The following is a 19079-nucleotide window of genomic DNA, read 5'->3' as shown; positions in this document are numbered from 1 at the left end:
CTTTTGGTTCTGATTCCAGCTGTATCTGGATTCAACCTTTTATTTGGCTATCCTGTGAAAGGAAACAGTGATGTCTATTATGGTTTAGTTCTGTTGCACAAACATAGCTGTAGCCTTTTCATTTATGCCATTTGAGTAATATTGTTGTGTACCTTTAGTCTGCAGATGTTATAACCAAGGTTTGTTTGTTTTTTTCCTTCTGTACTGTAACAAATGTGCTTTCCCTTTTAAGGTTTGTCCTTCAAACATTTACAAATAGCCATGCAAATACCAACACAGTCTATTGCTTCCCGTTTGCGAGTTGGGGGAGGGAGGCTTTGATTGTCAGGGCAGAGAAGGGAGTTCATGACAGCAGTACAGAAAGTTAGAGGCGCTGCTGAGGCTGTTTGGTAACATTTCTAAGAGAAGTTTCCTTCGAGTGGAAAGATATTTCGGCTTTAGACTAGAAGAGCCAAGGTCACCTTGCTGTGATAGTTAAAGAGTGCTGGACTAAAACTAGGGACGCCTAGACATAAATCCCTAGAGTGTAGCCAAAATTCCTTCATTTAAAAAAAAAAAAAAAGCTTGCAGTAAGGGTCATTCTGTTTGAAGTTTCTTTTGCAGCATTTCATCGAGTGCCAAAAAAAAAAAAATTATTGACGTATCCAAACTCATTGTGGACAATTTAATAAAAGCGTGAACCACAACATAAGAATCTAAATTAGAAAAAGCACGAGCTCCCAGCCTGGCTATAACCTTTTTCTGGAGAGGAGTCCTATCCAGATTGTTTCCCACCCATAAAACAAACTGGGGAAGGCAACATGGCGCTACTAAACAAAAAGAATAAGAAATCCAAGGTTTTTTCCTAGGCTCCGGTTGCTCCCCACCATCTGCAAGAGAAGAAACACACCGGCAGCGGAGAAGGTGGAGTTACTCACAGGAGTCGACCGTGCGAGTCTTTGCCTAAATCCCCCCTCGTTCAACTTTGTTGGCCAATGAGCGGCGGCAGTTGCCGAGGCCACGCCTCTAGCGTGTAGAAAATGCCTCCCGTTCGGCGGCCGTCCTGGGACCGAGTCGCTCGTCACGTAGTGCTAGTGGGGTATTAAGGGCGAAGGCTGCGGAGTTGCTGGCTGGCCGCTCCAAAAGCGGCTTTGGTTTTCTCGCCCGGGCGATGGCGGCGGGGGCTTCTTCCTCTTGTCGGGTTGGGTTGCAGCCGCTCAAGGCCACCTTCCCCTTCCAGTTGCAGTCCCGACGGAACGGAGATGGAGGCCGGGCAGGTAACGGGGCAAGTCCTAGGCCCAAGTATTGCTCAGCGGAGTAGTGGGTGGTTGAGTGAGGGGGAAGGGCATGGGGGGGCACTGTGCAGGCATGCGTATATATGCATAATAAGGCCGAGGAGAGAGGTTATACGGAAATAGGAAATAAACTGTACAGTATGTGGGGTGGGAAGGGGTCACTAGCAGATTGGCATATTGACGGGGATGAGGGCAGGAGGGCAGGTTATGAAGAAGAGATAGGAGGGGAGTGTCATAATTAAAGGGATGGCCCAGCATTTGACTGACAGAAAAGACATTGGTGAGGTAGGTCTGTTGGACTGAGTATTGTTGGAAAAAGTCTAGGATTGAATAATGAGGTAAACCCAGTTTACAGGTGGCACAGAGCAGCCAGGTGTCACGGGGTTTAAAAGAGCTTGGAATACACTTTTCCCATGACATGAATGGGCCACAGAAATGGTAGATGGGATTGTACATGAAGTAATTGCAATATAATGCATGAGAGGCTTTACCAAAGGGGGGGGGGACAGTCTATTGTAGAAGGTGCCTGAAATGGCCATATTCATTCACACAAGAGGGGAGTCTTGGGCCATGATGGAAAGCTCACTGAAAATGCCAGGGGGAGGGGGATGAAAACATGGTATTTGGAATCATGCGTATGTCCATGGTTAAGCAGGACAGTGTATAGTGTCCTTTTGGAGAAAGGTGACTATGCTGCTTGAAAAAATTACAGAAAAGAGCAACTAAAATAAGGATGGAGTGGAGGCTGGACAGAAAATCTTATATGTGTTAGCTTTAGGGAGTGTTTCTATTGCAGGCTTTAGTTATACTGTACCAGTGATACTGATTAGAAATGATGGCCTGAAAAGGTCTGTATGGAAAGGAAAGAGAGCATTGGATAAGCATGTGATAAAGAACACCTGAATAACAGACTGAGATGCTACAGATACATGAGGCAAATTATGGAGCTTTTCTTTCCTTGTTTGTGAAAACAGGGGCTACTGACCAAGTGGGAATTCATAAATTTTTGCAAACTTCTGAAAGCAGGTGGAGCTATATAACTCATCAAAAGGTAGATGTGGAAAAACCATGCTGAGATCAGTAGGCACAGCCCCTCTCCTGAGTTCTTTTACTGAACAGTACTGTGTCATAAAATGGAGGGAGGAACAAACCTCTGGAAGAGGATGTGGAAGTGATGAGGACTAGATTTCTTGGAATTGGAAAACAACAGTAATTATTGAAGAAGTCCATGTAATTGATGGTTATGGGGAGAGCTTAACGATGACAGGATAGTGTAACACTGTACTGAAATATCTGGAGTAAAGCCAAAGATCAGAAGAGAATTCTGCCAGGTGAGGCATAAACCATATTCATATTGGCACTCTTTTCCGTATCCTAGTTGCTCTGATTCACTTCATTACAATAATGCATTATATCATTTGATGTGGTTTTCTTATAGGTACCAGTTTTACTGAGGCCATGTTGATTTAGTACGGCAGCACTTAGCTGACTTTTTCTGAGCGTAAGGGCAAAAAAAGCTAAGCAAGCTTAATATGTGGATAGTTGATCATCAGGCAGTCTCAGACTTTTGGGGTAGACTGGAAAATTGAAAAAAAATTCAGAAGAACATAATGGTGACCTATTTCTATATTGTTGCCAAGTAACTACATGGGCATGTAAGTGTGGTAATTGGGATTGAGCTTGGTTTGAGGAGATATTTTCCTTTTTGCTCTATTATCAGTGATCCTTTAAAGGCTATGTTAATTATCTTTTCAAGTGATTTTATACTTGTGATATTTAAAGGAGCTTTAAAAATATATATTTACAACAGCAGTTTAAAAAAAACCTGAAAGTATCTGCACAGTTGTATGACTGGAAAACCAGTAGAGGTTAAGAAACAAAGTGAAAGATTGGTTGTGGCTGTGGAATCTCAGCCTTCCAGTTCTCATCCTCTAAATTCTTTTCTCAGCTCTGGACGCCACTTCTGTGCTTGCTTTATTCCTTTGCTTGACTGCAGTCCCTTCTCAAAGGAGAAGAGGCCTAGCTTATCTTCTACAAGCTTCTTGAAGAGTGAGTTTAAATTTACGCATGCACACGCGCGCACACACACACACACACACACATATACACACTTGAGCTTGCTTCACTTTAAATAATATCTGGTGAGGCAAGCCAAGTGTTTTAATATAAAGTAATTTAGAATTCCTGGAGCCGAACAAAACTTGACTTAAGTGGGTCTGCGCATAAGAACCTAGACTTGCAGAAATGCATTGAAAAGGGATGGGTGGGGTGTAGCTACTAAAGGCACAAAAATGGTGTATGTTAGGAATTATATGTTTAGCTGGTTTCCTTTTGAAATTGTTTCCCTCCGACATATACTCTTTCTTTGTGAATGTGTGAGGGCTAGGTTTAAAGCATATATCTGTTGTGTTTATTCCCAATTCTGTATGTAAGTTTGGTGATGGTGGCAGAAGATTAATTCAAAGATCTACATAGATATAATGAGAGGGTACTATTGGAAAATATAGATCTTCAAAGTCTGCCTGTTAAAGTGAAGAGGCTGATAAGAGCCATCTGTTTTCATTGAAACTAGCTTGGATTCAGATTAGTCTCCTTTCATTATCCAATTCCTAGTTCCTGTGTTTATGTTAATGTACCACTAGTTAAAACTAAGTTTTACTCAGAAATAATCTAAAAAATTACTACCCAAGTGAGTACTCTTCTTGACAAGTTAATTCATTTGCAGAAAGATAGTTGTTGCTCTGCCTGGGAAAGTAAAAAAAAAGTGCATTAGATGTATATGAATTTATTTAAATTCTAGATGGAATAGAAATGAAGGAATAAGAGATAATAGCAAAGAAACTAGTGATTTTAGAAGTGGAGTTGGAGGAAAAAAGTTGTAAGTTGAGTTAGTATCTCATATGGCATGCTAAGAACTGTATGATTACTAGTGTCTGACACTGATAAATACTAGTACATGGGCAGAGTAGCAGAACCTTGCACAGAGAGGCAGGAATGGGTTTGCATGATTTGCAGTTCCAGTTTGGGGCAAACAGAGAAATTAGGACGGAAGTGTTGTGAGCAGTCCCCACAACTTCTGCTTACAAGTTGCTGTGCCATTCTTCTCCCCTCCACCACCCCAGCTCAGTCTGCTAAAGCTTAAGGAAGCCAGTGGCTGCGGAGGAAACATCCATGTATTCTGCTGTCTCATGCAGCACTGTGGGTGAAATGAGCTAGGACAGAGCAAAGCGATCTGCCTTCCATGCGTACAGTTCAGGCTTGAATGTGCAATGAAAGTGGCCCTTCTATCTTCTGTTCAGGTTCTGGCATCTGGCGTTCTGAATTCTACCTTTAATTCAACTTTGGCAATTGACTAGGATGGTTCTCCACCCCTCCACCAGTCCAGGGTGTTTTCCTTGTTCACCCCCTGTACACAGAAGACTGTAAAAGAGTAAAAAAAAAAAAAAAAAAGGAGGAAGTTTAGTTTCTCTTTTCAGAAGTACTTAAGGCTTTGGTAACAATAAATGAATGTAGGTATCTAGCCATCTGGAGAAGAAAAAATGATAGGGTCCTGAGTCCTAAAGAAAGGCAGGTACTATTATAATAGGTATTGTCAAAACACACAAAATTTTATTTTGCTGCTGCATGTCTTGCAATCAGAAAAAGGCTGTGCATAAGGGAAAGAGTGAAGTGGGAATAGTATATGTCGATTTGAAACCTTACAGGATTTTATAATTGCATACATATTTTTATTGTGATTATAAATATATTGTGTATATTGGTTGTATTGCTTTGGTGTAATTTTAACTGCTGTTTAGTTTTTATTTGCTATTTTTATTGTGTTTATTTGCTATTTCTATTCTGTTGAAACTATGGTCTAAACATATTATAAACAACATGTTTGCTTCTGCTCCTTTTGACAAACAGATCCATGCATAATGTTTATCTCTCTTCCAATACAAGAGGCTTGAGGCTGCAGGTGACAACTTCTAGCTGACTTTAGGTGATCTTGCAAAATATGTAGGGTAGGACCTAATTAATACTTGGATGGGACACCACCAGGAAATCAAGAGTTGTGGGCTAGCCTAGAAGCTGAAAATGCATCCCAGAAGAAGGCAATATGAAACCAGTTCTGTGTTATTGCCAAGAAAACTACATAGGCATGCCCATATAGTCACCAGGAATCAAATTTGACTTGAGGGAATCTTTATCTTTTTATTTCTGAATGGTAATGATTGTGCTGTCACGTCTTCTCTTCCTCTGCTTATTAAGCAGGCTGAAAGCACTCCAACTCATTAATCTCCTGCAAACCCAGTCTCCTATAGGAGAATTGTTACCCGCAGTTCCTTGCTTCCTTTACCCAATTAGAAAAGCAAAGATGGAAACAAGCACATTATTATATATATATATATATATATATATATATATATATATATATATTTAAATCTAAGTGTATTTTCATCCTATATTGTTTCTAGAGAGCTGCAGCTAAAGTTTTAGTTGTACTTGGAAATTAATCCTTTGTACATCTCTTTACCACCAGCCAACACCACCTCTTTTTTTTTTCCTTTTAAGTACTGTTTTCTGCCATAAATAGCACAAAAGGCTGAATTACAAGTACCAAAAATAAAAATGGTCTCAATGCCGACATGAGAAGTTTTCCCACTCTCAATGTGCTGTTTTCAGTCTCACAAATGCAAGTATTCCTCCTGTCCTCTGGTTGGGGGAGGGAAGTGCTGCTGGCTCCAGACGATTGGAAAGCCAAATCCTGTGCACTTGCCAGATGCCTATCACCAGATGATAAGTGCATCTTTCACTGCCAACACTCTCTCTCTCTCCCCCATGCAGAAATCAAAAACAGCGGAGTGCTACATTATGGCCAGATTATAACAGCTTTGAACTATTATGATTTAGCTGCCATTTAATCATAAAATTGCTACCCTACCTAACTTAGATTGTGTAGCATCCTTCCTTTCAACTGACATTTTCATTATAGGTAAAGGGTTGATTTAAGTATTACATTGCTGATATCTCTCCACAGTTAGAAGGTTGATGAATATTCTTTAGGACAATTAGGACAGTATGCCGAGGGATAACATTTGTGCCTTCAATGTGGTTTGCTTGCTGGAGGATAATCATAAAAGCATAATGGGGCAATTGTGGAAGTTTGTTCCCTTTGACTGCTTATGGCATGGAAGGAACTATTGCTCCTGCTTGTTTTGGGTCCTTGTAGTACATGGCAGACTTCAGTGGTAGAAAGCATTAGAGGTGACAAGGTTGAAATAATTAGTTTGGGTTGGAATATAGCCCTGCCTATTAAATTGCCATTCTAAGTGGGGAGGTTTTTTTTTCCATAAGGGGGATTAGTGAAATATAGTATAGATGTTAAATCCAATTTACATGTATAAATGACATATAGTGACCAGGGAAAAGTATCGAGCCAACTCTGCTATCCAGTGACACTAGTTTCATATGCCTCCCCCCTTTTCTGTTAAAGCTGTATTTTTTCACCTGAAAAACTCAGCTGTCAAACATGCATGTTGATGTCTGTGTCTGAGCAACATGTTATAGGTTGTGTAACCATGTTCTATCAGACTAGTATAGTTGTCTAAATTTGCATAAGATACTGAACCATAAAATAACTTCACTTGCTGGATTCACAGAACACTGATTGCTTACAATTAGGCAACCATATTTTAGCCTTGTGTGTTTTGCAACTCTAGTCCATGTTACAATGTGTAATTCTTTCAGTCTTTTTTATATGGAGAGAATGGCTGTTTTCTTACCTGATATCAAATGGAAGATAATTGCATAGGAATGTGCTGATGATAATTGCATGTTGCTGATGCTTTTGAGCCTGGGAAAGCAAGACATGCACACAGTCTTGCTTAAGGAGCCTATAAAGATGCATGCTTGACTCTTGGTGCATCATCATGGTATAGCTACTAATGAAGTCTTTATTTTCAACCAGCAACTTGTTCTCCTGCCAGATTGAAAAAAACATCTCTCGTTTCTGTCTAAATTGACTAAAACTGCGGCTGTGCAAGACACCACTTAATTCTTTCTGCAAACTGGGAAAAATACATGCTGTTAACTTTCCTATATTTAACATCCAAGCTGCTTGTTTTCATGCTTCATGTACCCTTCAGTATACTGGGATGAAAACCAAGGCCTCTTCTTTGGTACAATCCCTGTGCAGATGCTTTAAATCTGGATTGCTGAGGCTTCTGAAATGCAGAGCTGAGGTCCTGCTTGGGTATGTGTGCCAGGTTAGTGAAGTGGTTAGGTGTGTCTTTGTGCAGAGTTTTGTTAAGTTTGATATATGTGCAATTGCTCTGAAGGGCAGCATTCTTTAGCAGGCTGCTTCTGGTTACAGCTACTTCATGGTTTTTATTAAAGAAGGGTACAATCTACAGAGGCATGACTAGGATGCCATGCCATATCAGAAATGCCATGCCTTGTAGGAGAACGCTGCTGACATGCCTTTATTCTTTCTAAGAATGTCTCTTTATCAGGTTTGTCAAGAATTTTAAAAAAGAAATTGCTCAGGAAACATATTTTTCCTCCCAGAATAAATGATAACTTGTCCCAGTTGAGCTGATGATACAGGCCTTGCTGCACTGTCTCATCCAGTGGCTTGGCCAGGTGAGATGATTGTTTGAAAGAAGAATTCTTAGCAGGGAGAAACCAAATGTCAGTGGGTCCCAGCCGACTATGAGAGAGATCTCCACAACATTTCTCTGGTTCAGACATATGATCTGTTTACTCCAGGAGAGATCCTACTATGGCTGCAGGGGAAAGGATGGGATTGGAGAGGTCCTTTCATACCCTGGGATGGATAGTGGTATGTAGGGGTTTCAACCAGGGGATCATCCTTGCTCTGTTTGTTGCCTATTTGAACCTTGCAATATTGTTTTGTTTATTTTCCTTCTTCACTGACATTCTGTATTCCTGGGAGCAAAAAACTGAAACTCTGGGTTGACTGTTACCACTGACATGACTTTTAGACTTCAGCTCCAAAGCCAGTTTCACAATTTATGAAGACGCAAAAATTAATGGTTCTTGCCTGCCAGTAAGTTTAAGAAAATAGGTTATGGAAACAAATGTACTCTAGAATTGAGAAATGAACAAGTCACTGGCAGCAGTTTAACCAAGGCAAAGGAGGATTTCTTCCACACTCCCTGGTTACAGCTTAGATAGTCTACTCTTCAGGAACTTGCTGTGAAACACTGAGATGACTCATCCATCCATAGCTGGGGATTTTTCATTGGAAACTCTCTGCCAAATAGTTCCCTTGCTACCTAGGTGCTGCATGCTTGGAGAGAGTGAAACCTTTTGCTTTGGTTTGGAGAGCACAAGGCAGGTTGGCTCATTTTGGAGGTGGAGGGGCTGATAAATGGTGCCGACTGGGTGTAGTCGTGGCAACGTGAAAATGTTTCAATGTTGAAGGACAGAATTCCACACAGCATCAGTGTGGGTAGGTGGAGCGGAGTGGAGATAATGGAATAGAATCTTATATTGCAAACAGATCTTCAGCTCTTCTCTTGCCATTAGCAAAGAAGCTTTAAGGAAAAACATGGTTCTCCTCTATAAGCTGGACAATTCTTGTGCTTGTAGATGAAATAGAGCTGTAGGCAATAGGATACAAAATATCACTGGAATAAAGAGACCAGACTTAGGGATAGGAATAGCAGTCCTGGATCTCATAGCATCCAGAAACTGGCTCACTTTTTACTTTCCCCTTAAAGGTATTAATCTCACAATTAACTGGTTGCTGCATCTTCCTCTGCTTGTGGAAGGGCATGTTATTTCTTGGCAGTTCTGAAATAAAACTGATCTACCTCTGAGTTTTCACTGTATTCCCTGCCCCTTCCTATCTTTGGCTGCTGCTCATGTTATTCCTAGTGCAGTTGTAGATCTTGTCAGCAAGCTAATCTGATAGTCTTCTCAGCCTTCTCCTGCAGCACTCCCCAAAAGACTCTTGGCCCTTTTGTACTGTTCACCTCCTCCCTTTCAGACTCTTCAACTGCTTGGCAGCTGACCAGCATTTGGGAGAGGTGAATGGTGCAATTTTCCATGCTGATGGCTTCCATACATGTGGGAGGCAGCAAGCCTGAAGTCCCCCACTGCTGTGTGCTGTGGAGTTTCTGCTGCCCAGCCTGGGAAATCCCTTGATATGCGCCAAGGGGGCTTTAGGTTAGCTGCCTCTTACATACATTGTGGGATTCTCCTCATCCCCCTTTAGAGCTACCTAGCCTTTTCTTGTCATACAGAGAAGACTCAGAGGGGCTCCAAGGCAATGGACATTTTGCTCTGGTCTTAGATGCACTGTGGAGCATCTTGCAGAGGGTGCTTCATTCAAAGTTTTGTCAAAGCAAGACTTTCTTTTAAAGATTTTTCTAGCCCTAACATATCCTTCAATTTCATCCTCAGAAGAACTCCCTGTGAAGTAGGTTGGACTGAGAGAGAGCAACAGGCCCAGGTCAACTGGTGAATTTCTATTATTGACTATGGATTTGAACCTCAATTTCTGTGGCCCTAGTCCAGCATCATAATCACTACATTATGCTGATTCTGTTAGCAGTCTTTCTGGGCTGTTCCTATATTGTAATGTGTTGCAGTTCCAAAAGAAGCCTGTAAACTTGACCTTGGAGCTGCAACAGATTCTGGAAGCTGAAAGACTCTAGAGCTGTACTGTAGAAAAAATAGAATTCTTGAGGCTTCAAGTATAACTCATAAATTTTCAGTTGATGTTTTTAATCCTTTATAGCTCAAACATGAGCTCTCATGGTAGCTATCAGTTTTATCCTACTTAATAGCTAAAAAGTGGGGCTTTAGTGTGGCTTGCAGTTTCATACATTATGAAACGATGTAGGAGAATCATTTGCCCTTTCATATACTATACTTGGCTGCAGTTTCCCTTCAATTGCTAATAACCGTGGTTGCTTATGTATTAGTACTTGTGATCTTCTTAATATAGTTTTACTGAAACCATTTATACTGCTGGCCTGCTTTGTGACTTGTGGTTGCTACAATATTTACACCTTTATTTTGTGATGATCATGCTTTTAGTTAATAACACTTCAGAATTGCAAGCCACAATTATATAAAGATAAACCACAGAAGCAGCATTGTTAGATCATCCAAAATTTGCAAAGACTGCGTAGATGAAAAAATATTCTGTAGTTTTTTTACCACTCCAAATTGTTGTCACTAATGGGCTTTATGAAGATGATTTCATTTGAGTGCAATGTCTCTAATATATTTTACATGTTATATAAGACGTTATCTGAGCACAAGTGCTTCATTACTCTGACTCTCTTTCTTGTACCAACTTTGTTATGAAGCCTAATAATTTGCAAGAGGATCAGTTTTCTCATGCTTTCAGCTGCCCCTTGTTGGACAGGGAAGTGTTTCTCCTAAAACAGACAAGTTAATTATAAATGCACAGGCCCAAAGACTGAGTTTACCTTTTGTGCCATAAACCCTGGTAGATTTAACCATGATGTATTGAATATTACCTACCTAGCTGGGTTCAAACAATATGCTGAGCCAGAAATACACAGTTGTACAAAGAGAATTTCTTTTCATTAGGGAGACAAAACTAAATGGAGGAGAGAAAATTAAATATCTGCAGTACTAGCAGAATAAGCAGGGCAGAGGTGAAGTATAGAAATGAATGTGGGACAAGCTTCTGTCTCATGGGGTTTCACATGTGTCATTAGCTGCAGAATTCCAGCTAAAAACTCTCATTCTGGCCCTCTTCTGAAGTCACATAAGCTGGAAAGGAACTGTTGCCAACGTTCCTAAGAGCAGATGCAGTGAAGTAGTTGGGGAGATAGGGCACAACTTTCCATTCTCACATGCTAATCATTTCCACATGCATGTAAAACAGAATAAGGGAATGGAGAAAGGAGAAGTCCCATATGGAGAAGCAGATGTGAAGCAGTTACCAGACTGGTAAGTTGAGATAATAATGCTTTTATTATCTGAGTGCTCTTCTGCCTTGGCTTCCCACATTTTCGACACAACCCTGATTGGAGATGCTTAACTGGCACACAGAGCTTGGACCAATCCCCAAATGTGCAGCCAGGTGGGGCTGGTCTGGTCCCAGCCAAATGGACTAAACTGATAATAGAGCAGCCCTGTAAACAGGACACTCCACCCTGCCACTGCTTCTCTCACAAGCCATCTTTTTCTTGAAGTATGCATTGTTTTGCAGCCTCTGGTGTATTTTTAGGTTGTGCTGCTTTGACTGGGACAGGAAAATGCTTCAGACCAGCTGTGGATCTGTTATCTTTCCAGCTTTGCTAACAGTGTACAGGCACTGATTACCAGATCTCTTTGCCACAAGCAGTTCCAACCACTGATTTATTTGTCAGTCCTAGGCTACTGAGAAGGGGGACTGTGGATCTCTTCGGTTTGAAGAGAGATTGCCTTTTGTGTCACACTCAGGAAAGAGTAGAGTTTTCCGGCTGAAGAAGGAATGCTTCTAAGCAAGCTTTATGTTCAGGCATATCCTTCTGAAGTTGAGTGCATGTGCCTCAAATAGACCCTGATGTGTAGTCAACAGCCAGCGGAGAGAGGCCTTAAATAGCTGCTGAACTGTTATGAGTCAGGAGCTCTGAACTGGAGCTGCCAGAGATCTCCTTGGCAGCAGACCAGGTGATCTCTACTTTACTTATGAGTACATATTAATTTATGTGTAAATGAAAAGCAAACAGTCCCCTGCCTGGGGCTTTAGTTGGCATTTTTCTCCACTTAAATGCAGTAGCTGGGAGCGTAATGGTTGAGAATCAGCTGTGAGCTGGGAAATCTTGGCTTTACAGTTCCCTTATCAGAATCCATAGATGTCTTAGGACACAGTTAACAGTGGCTCATGTTATGCGAAAGCAGAATGTTGTCAGCTTTACTGATGGAATGAATGCTTGTTAAACATTAATGTAATTCATAAAACAAATGAAAAGGTTAACTCAGAAGGCTTTTCCAAATGACTTTTTAAAAACAGTTTGTCTTCCTAATTCACACTGGTGTCTCTTCTTGCTGATGGTGCAATATCATCTTCCCACATAATTTGGGAGTTTCAAAATGAAACAGAACAGAAAACCAAAAAAATATATATAATCTGCTTCTTTCCAGTAAGGCTTTTAGATACAGGGTGAGAAAAGGTGTGCATTGTGAAGATTAAACAATTCTCTTCTCAGGACAAGAAAAATGGTAGGCATCATAATATTGTATAAATGGGCAATGCTACTAACATATTTTATTTTCAGCACTGTGTGGGTTGTTTTGTGCTTGAATGGTTTAGGGAGAAGTGAACTCCTTAGTCAATTGTGCCAGGAGCGGTAGTTTTGCAACATATAGAAAGCCATAAGTTTCTTTTTGCCTCTTTTATATACAATGGTTTGGCGTGGCCACATTCCCTACAGGTTCTTGCATCTTAGTTCAGCTTTCCCCAACCCTGTATCCTCCAGAAGTGTTGCACTTGAACATTTATTAACCTCTGCTGGTATAGCCACTGGTTCAAGATACAGGGACTTATAGCCTTCACACAACTGGAAGTCCCATGTCGGGGAAAATAGCTGAAAAATTCACTAGCTTCCATAAATGTTGATGTCTCTAAAAGGAAATGGAAAAGTTTGCTGCGTATGACTGCTGATGATAAATGTAGCTGTAGCCTTTGGCACTATAAACAATATATAAAATGATCTTGCACTGGTATTACTAGGGAAATGGTAATTTTTTTCAGAAAAATGTCTAAAGTTACTAGGCTTTGCAAAACAGTAATAGGGGAGGAGAGATAATCGGCAAGCCCAGCCTAAAAATAAAGGAGGAAATTGCATTCTTGTTGACTTGAGCAGCAGTTGGGAAATGAATATATTTAGATGCAATTAGATTTCTATCCCAAGGGCTGAGTGTTACCACATCTTGTCTCATATTTCATCTTCACTCCTCTGGGGAATATTCAACTGAGAAAAGGCATGAGTTGCCCAAGGCCACTGGGTAAGCTAATTTATTGGTAGCTTCTTGCTCTAAGTCTTGGATTTGGATTGCAGGGCTCAGAAAACTTTATTTGGATTGCTTTAGTTGTGAAGTACTTCACTTAAACTTCATACTCTGAGTTTTTTTGCTGTTGATGTATATTTTAAAAGGAGAGGGTAGCAGTTCATTTTGACTTACATACAGTGCATATTTACTAAGGCTGGAGAAAGGAAAAAAAATGCTGCTGGTTCTTGCTGCTAAGAGGTTATTTGTTCTCTGTTTTCTCACCCCACTGTTAGTTAGTTTGGCCCCTGGAGAGCTGTTTTATATATTTGTGTGTGTGTGTGTGTATATGTGTATAAATAATTTTTATTTTATATATATATACAAATATATATATTTGTATATTTATATATGTATATGTATATATAGTGTGTGTGTGTGTGTATATGTATATATATATATATTAAGAAAAGCTGTTTGTGTCTTTCCAGAAAACTAGGGCTTGGAAATTATGATGTTCAGCTAAAGACATTTGATTACAGCAAAGAGCTAGTAAAATCAATAAAAGAAAGAATGCTCAGTCAGTTGATACTGTGTAATTCGTGGCTGAAGTACCATTTTTTAAGCATGTCTCTAAAATGTGTGGCAACCGCTTTGGTTTTAAGGGTTATATGTGTTTTCCCCCCACCCATACCACCATCATACTGGGGAAGAGGGCACGTGCAATTGGGATTAGTAGTACAGTGGTATAGGCTAATAGGGTGGAATAGAAAGCTATTTGTGGCTGGCTACATAGGAAGCCTCAAAGCCTAGAATAATAATTGAGGGTAGATGTGACAAGGAGTGTGTAAGCTGCTGCTGAAAGCAGTTTGATAGAAGTGGTGCTTGCATTTTTTAGCAGACCTATTCATTCATTCATTCTTACCTTTTTTTTCTTTCCTATTGTCTAGCTAGTGTTCCATGTGCTGCTGGCGCTGCTGAAAAGGCCTACCGGAATAGACCTCCCAGAGTACGGCGGACATCATCATTAGATACCATCCTTGGATCATACCTTATGGGTCAGTGGCCTCGGGATGCTGAAGGAGTTCCCTTGTCACATATGAGTGACAAATCTACCCAGGTACTGGGGCTATCCTTCAACTCACAGAAGGATCATACAACTTGGGAGCAGGTATCAAAGAGAAATGGTGAAGGAATTGGAAATCAAGAGAGCTAAATATTGTCTGTCAATGATTTTGCTATCTGATTTGGCTCCTTAAAAATCAGAGGGGATCATTATGTGTTTCAGTGCAGACTTTCAGTCAGAATGCCTAATTTTAATTAAAAAGGCTGACACATAAAGGAAAGGGGGTTGCAAATTCAAAAATCAACCTTTTGCCCTTGTATCTTTAGCCCTTCTACTTGTCCCTTGTTTAGATATACTCCTCCAGCACCTTCTAAATCCTGGACAATTCTGTCTCCAGTCAGGCTATGTTCCACCTAGCCAAACACATGCAATGCTAAGTTTAGGAGATGTTTTCCTTCATCTCCTAGTGATTATTGTCCCTTGCCATTGCTAGAGTTCCTAGTATTCCATTCTGCAGTATGTGTTACACAACTACAGAAATGTGGTTTCTAGTGTGGTTTAGGTGTCCTAGGAACCCCAGCTTTTATCTGACCTGAAAAATAAACATTGTAATCTACATGGCTAAGATTCATGAAAAGTATGACATGAAAAAGGAGATATTTGCTCAGCACTTACCATTCTTTACCTAATTTCAATCACATATATCCTGTCCTCTTTTATAGCAGCCATGTCTATTGCAACAAAAGCAAGAATTTGTGGGACCTTTAAAAATAGACTTATTGCATATGTTACCAACTAGAACCTGCTCTAGCAATACACTGACTATCTGTTTATCTCAAATCAAATCAACTTTAGGCCATGAAAGTTTATATCATAGTAAATTCTGTTAGTCTTTAATGTGCCACAATAATCTGTATAATAATTAGATTAGTAGGCAAGTAAGCCAAAGTGTCGTCCTCAGTCCATAGAATTTAGGGGTAGATAGCGTATGATGCCCAGACTCCTTTTTTGCAGCCCTTGCAGCTATTTTCATTGCCTGTTGATGAAAACAGGTAGTACACTGCCTTGCATTTTGAGATAGGAAACATACAAAACAGTAGTGGATGGCCTGAAACAGGTTTAACATACTTTTAAAAAATGAAGAAAACCCATCAAACTCCCCCAAGAGCCCCAGGAAGAAAAATCGTAAAAGGACTCATTCATTTTATATAATAGTTTTGCTTGTTGGGACCCATTGGCCTCTTATCACCAAAAGGTTGTCCATTTGTGGTCAACAAAGATATATCTAATAGCTGAACTCAACTCTCTTTATATGCTGATTCTCAAAGACACAAAGATTATGCATTTGACTATTCAGTATATCCTGTCCCCAAGTGCTAAGATATGTAAGTGGTAATTATTTTTTCAAAATCCGTGTCAGTGTTCTCCAATGTATTATGGTATACTTGCAAAAATTATGTGCATCAGGGTGTGAAGGCAAGAGAACTATCCTTACTCTGTCCATGTCAGCTCAAAAGACATATAAAATAAGTATGCTATATATATACTCATAGTTTCCCAGTTGACTATGGTTAAGTCTGTCCATGTAGTTTCAGCTGGGAAACTCAGCATCCTAGATCAAGCTAAATCCAAAAAACACGAGGGAATTCCTGGAAGCTTGGTATTCAGGCAAATCAGCCATCAGTAGACACATAAAGATAAACTACATTTACACACCATTCAAAAGAGACGATAAAAAAAATCTAAGAAGAAAACAAAAAAACTAGAACACATCTTCTCCAGCAACCAACACCTAGATAAGCAGGGATTAACAGCAGACAACAATCAGCAGAAAACACCCTAATCAAGGAACTACCAAGGAGAAAACCACACCTCTACCAACACTGGCAGGGCAAGCTACTGTATATAAACAGGAAGCAAACCCACACTCACTAGCACTGATGATGTTACCTAGACGAGTAATGAAATGTCTGTGAGCAAACAACCAAGCTCAGAGAGCTCCAAGGACTCCACGCTTCTACCATAATTAATGTGTTAGTCTTTAAAGTAGGATCTAAACAAGAATTTCTAAGTTAATGTGTGTATAAACCCACTGATAGCATCTATATCTAGACTGTTGGGGTGTCATAGTCTAGTCGCTTTGTCTGCAGCTTTCTAAGAAAGTCCCTCCTTCTCCCTCCTCCTCTGTGCTTCTCCTAGTGGAGGCAGTGCTTGATTCTCTTCGGCTTTGTGGCAGAGGCAGTTGGCCTTTGGCCCTCTCCTTCTGGAACAGGCTTAAGGATAGGTTTTTTTTTCAGCTCTGCTTACTGTTTTGGGCCAAAGTTCTTTATATAATGCTTCTGGGCTATATGCAATGCACTACTTTAAAAATGAAGACTCTTATGATGGGATATCTTGCTTGGTGCACTCCTGGATGGAGTGGGAAGCCCCTAGCACTCAAGGAGCACTTAACAACATCTAAGGATTTCTGGATTTCTGGAACCCATGGCCCTTCTGAAAAGTGTGATCCCAGTCCATTCACCAGAGCAACTTATTTGCAGCAAATTCTCCCTTACTGTGATATATAAATGAAGCCACTATGGTGATGAGCCTGCAGCTAGGGTATATCCTTATGTGAGAGCTAGAATAACTATTTTTCAGTATCTAAACAAAAGCACATAGTTTACTAGTTTCTTATTTGTGGCATGCTGGTGTTCTGTATGGAAGGGTAGGGAATTACTGGTAGGAGCTTTCTGTCTTGTCAACACTAAATACATAATTTAAAGCAATATAGCCTAAATGTAGACTTACTACCTGGTGAGACCTAGGCCTTTTGTCTTCTGTGATGATGGAACATGCAGACCATGTAGCCTCTGTTATTCATAGTGGCCAGATAGGTACATGCTAAAGAAGCTAGTGGGTCTCGGTACACAAGGCAGGTGGTATATAATCTTTGCAGAGTGCCCTTAAATATGCAGACCTAACTAAGTTCTTTGTTGAGCCAACTGAGATCAAGAAACTTGGGGCAACATGACTCAGGGCCTATCACATTTTACATCTCTTATAACAAAATTGGGTTGAGAGAGTTAGCTTACTAGCCAGCTTTGGTTGAGCTGTGGACATGACTACAAGTCTTTGTTCTCTGATGCCTTCCAAATGCCTTGGGTTTTAACTCCTACTAGACAACCCATGACCCTTTGGGCCATCATTTCAGAGATATTTCCTTACCTAAACAGAGAAACAGAATGACCAAGGGCAAAAAAGCAGTGGGAGTGGGAGTGACTTGTGATTTACTGCTGGCTTCCCCATTGACTTTGCTTTTGGAAAGCTGGCAGAAGTCTCCCTTCCCTCCCTCCCCCTTCCCTCCCTCCCTCCCTCCCATATATAATATAGGCTTGTACCATTTGCCCTCTGCTCCTGACCCTCAGGAGAGCCCTGGTGAAGCCGCTGCCGCCGCCTCCTCAGCTCACCCATAGAACTGCCTCTCATTTTGCTGGTGGAAGGTGGAACAAAGGCACCTGTGGAACATGAGGAAAACTGCAGCCACACTCCCCATCCCGATGTGTCCTCAAAGCCTCCTCCCTTGAGGGAGGAAGAAGGCTCACCCGTCGACCACCGGCATCCCCCAGCCAGCCCTACCTTCCCAGCAGACATCCAAGTTACTTTCTCGTCCTTTCCTCAGCACCCACAGCCATTAAGAGATTTCAGATTTCAGCCTCATTTCCAAAGCAGCCAATCGCCACTTGTCCATTGGGCCTTGCCACCAGCCAATTGGGCGCAGGGGACAAAGGGAGGCAGGAAAGACGTTATGCCCATGATGATCATGTGACCTGGGCTGACCATGGTGGCACAGCAGTGCTGAAGCAGCCACAAATTTCAGTCCTATGGGAGTAATGGGTCCTGGATTTTGGATGCATTCTGTAAGTTAGCCCATTTGAGGCACCTTGGTTCAAAAATTGTTGCCCTGTGATGTACCATTTCATCCAGTTCAGGGTTACAGACATGAGAGTTTTATAGTATATAGATAATCCCCAGATAGTATTGGCCTTACTGATTGGGGATTATGGAAACTGAAATCCAACACATCTGTAGGGCACCAGAATTTTATTTATTTATTTACTAATATATCTTGCCCAAATACAGGTGGCTAACATCTAAATAAAAACTCATAAAAGAATAACCATTATTACGTAACAATAATAACATAAAACAAGTGACTATTCTTCATCTGGACAGTCTGTTCTAAGGAGCCAGATCTTTGTTGCTTTACAAAAACATAGGAATGTAGGGAGGATGTCGTACAGACTTCATGGGACAGCATATTCCATAGAGAGAGAAGGTATGAAAGGGGCTGTTTCTAGATACATCTCCACCTTGATCTGCCAAGGAGGAACTCAATGCATACCTTCATGGATGGATCAAACAGGATAGACCTTCTGGAATCCAATAGATGGCCTAGAACTAAGCTATGTAACAACCAACAGTTTGAATGAGGAAAGGTATTTCAACCCTCTACATATCTATTTCCCTTATGAGCAAAACGTTGGTTTGACTGCATGCATACATGCACTCATGCTCACAGAATGAGCTGAAACAAGGCGCCCACAATCTTTAAGATTTCTATCTTATAGATATACCTTCCTTCTCTGCACATTTTGCGGTTGCTGTGTGTGGCTCGCTATCTGCTGTAAACGCAAAACATTTTAAACCTTTGGGGATGAGACTTTTGAGGTATGCCTTTCCTGCAGATTATCTGTCCTTGTGGTTTTCAGACTTGATTGCTTCTCAAAGCACTT

General features: G+C 40.8%; 1 protein-coding gene across 3 annotated transcripts in view; it reads left to right on the top strand.

The window, feature by feature from the left end:
- Positions 1–1033: 1033 nt before the first annotated feature.
- Positions 1034–19079, top strand: part of FAM117A (family with sequence similarity 117 member A) — a 30986-nt gene continuing 12940 nt past the window's right edge. Inside the window, exons 1-2 of one of the 3 annotated variants that reach the window (XM_088143496.1) lie at positions 1034–1256; positions 14189–14358. In XM_088143496.1, the coding sequence (XP_087999622.1) occupies positions 1151–1256; positions 14189–14358 (276 nt within the window). In that variant the 5' untranslated portion in view covers positions 1034–1150. Of the gene's footprint in view, positions 1265–14188; positions 14359–19079 lie in introns of all 3 variants that reach the window. The other 2 variants (XM_007422508.3, XM_088143497.1) reach the window with 2 other exon arrangements.

This window comes from Python bivittatus, unplaced genomic scaffold (genome assembly GCF_059951505.1).
Source record: "Python bivittatus isolate LINGU-HERP-01145 unplaced genomic scaffold, Pbiv_v1 ctg000410_np1212, whole genome shotgun sequence".
In the NCBI taxonomy this organism is placed as follows: Eukaryota; Metazoa; Chordata; class Lepidosauria; order Squamata; family Pythonidae; genus Python; species Python bivittatus.
This window is presented reverse-complemented; position numbering and strand designations above follow the sequence as displayed.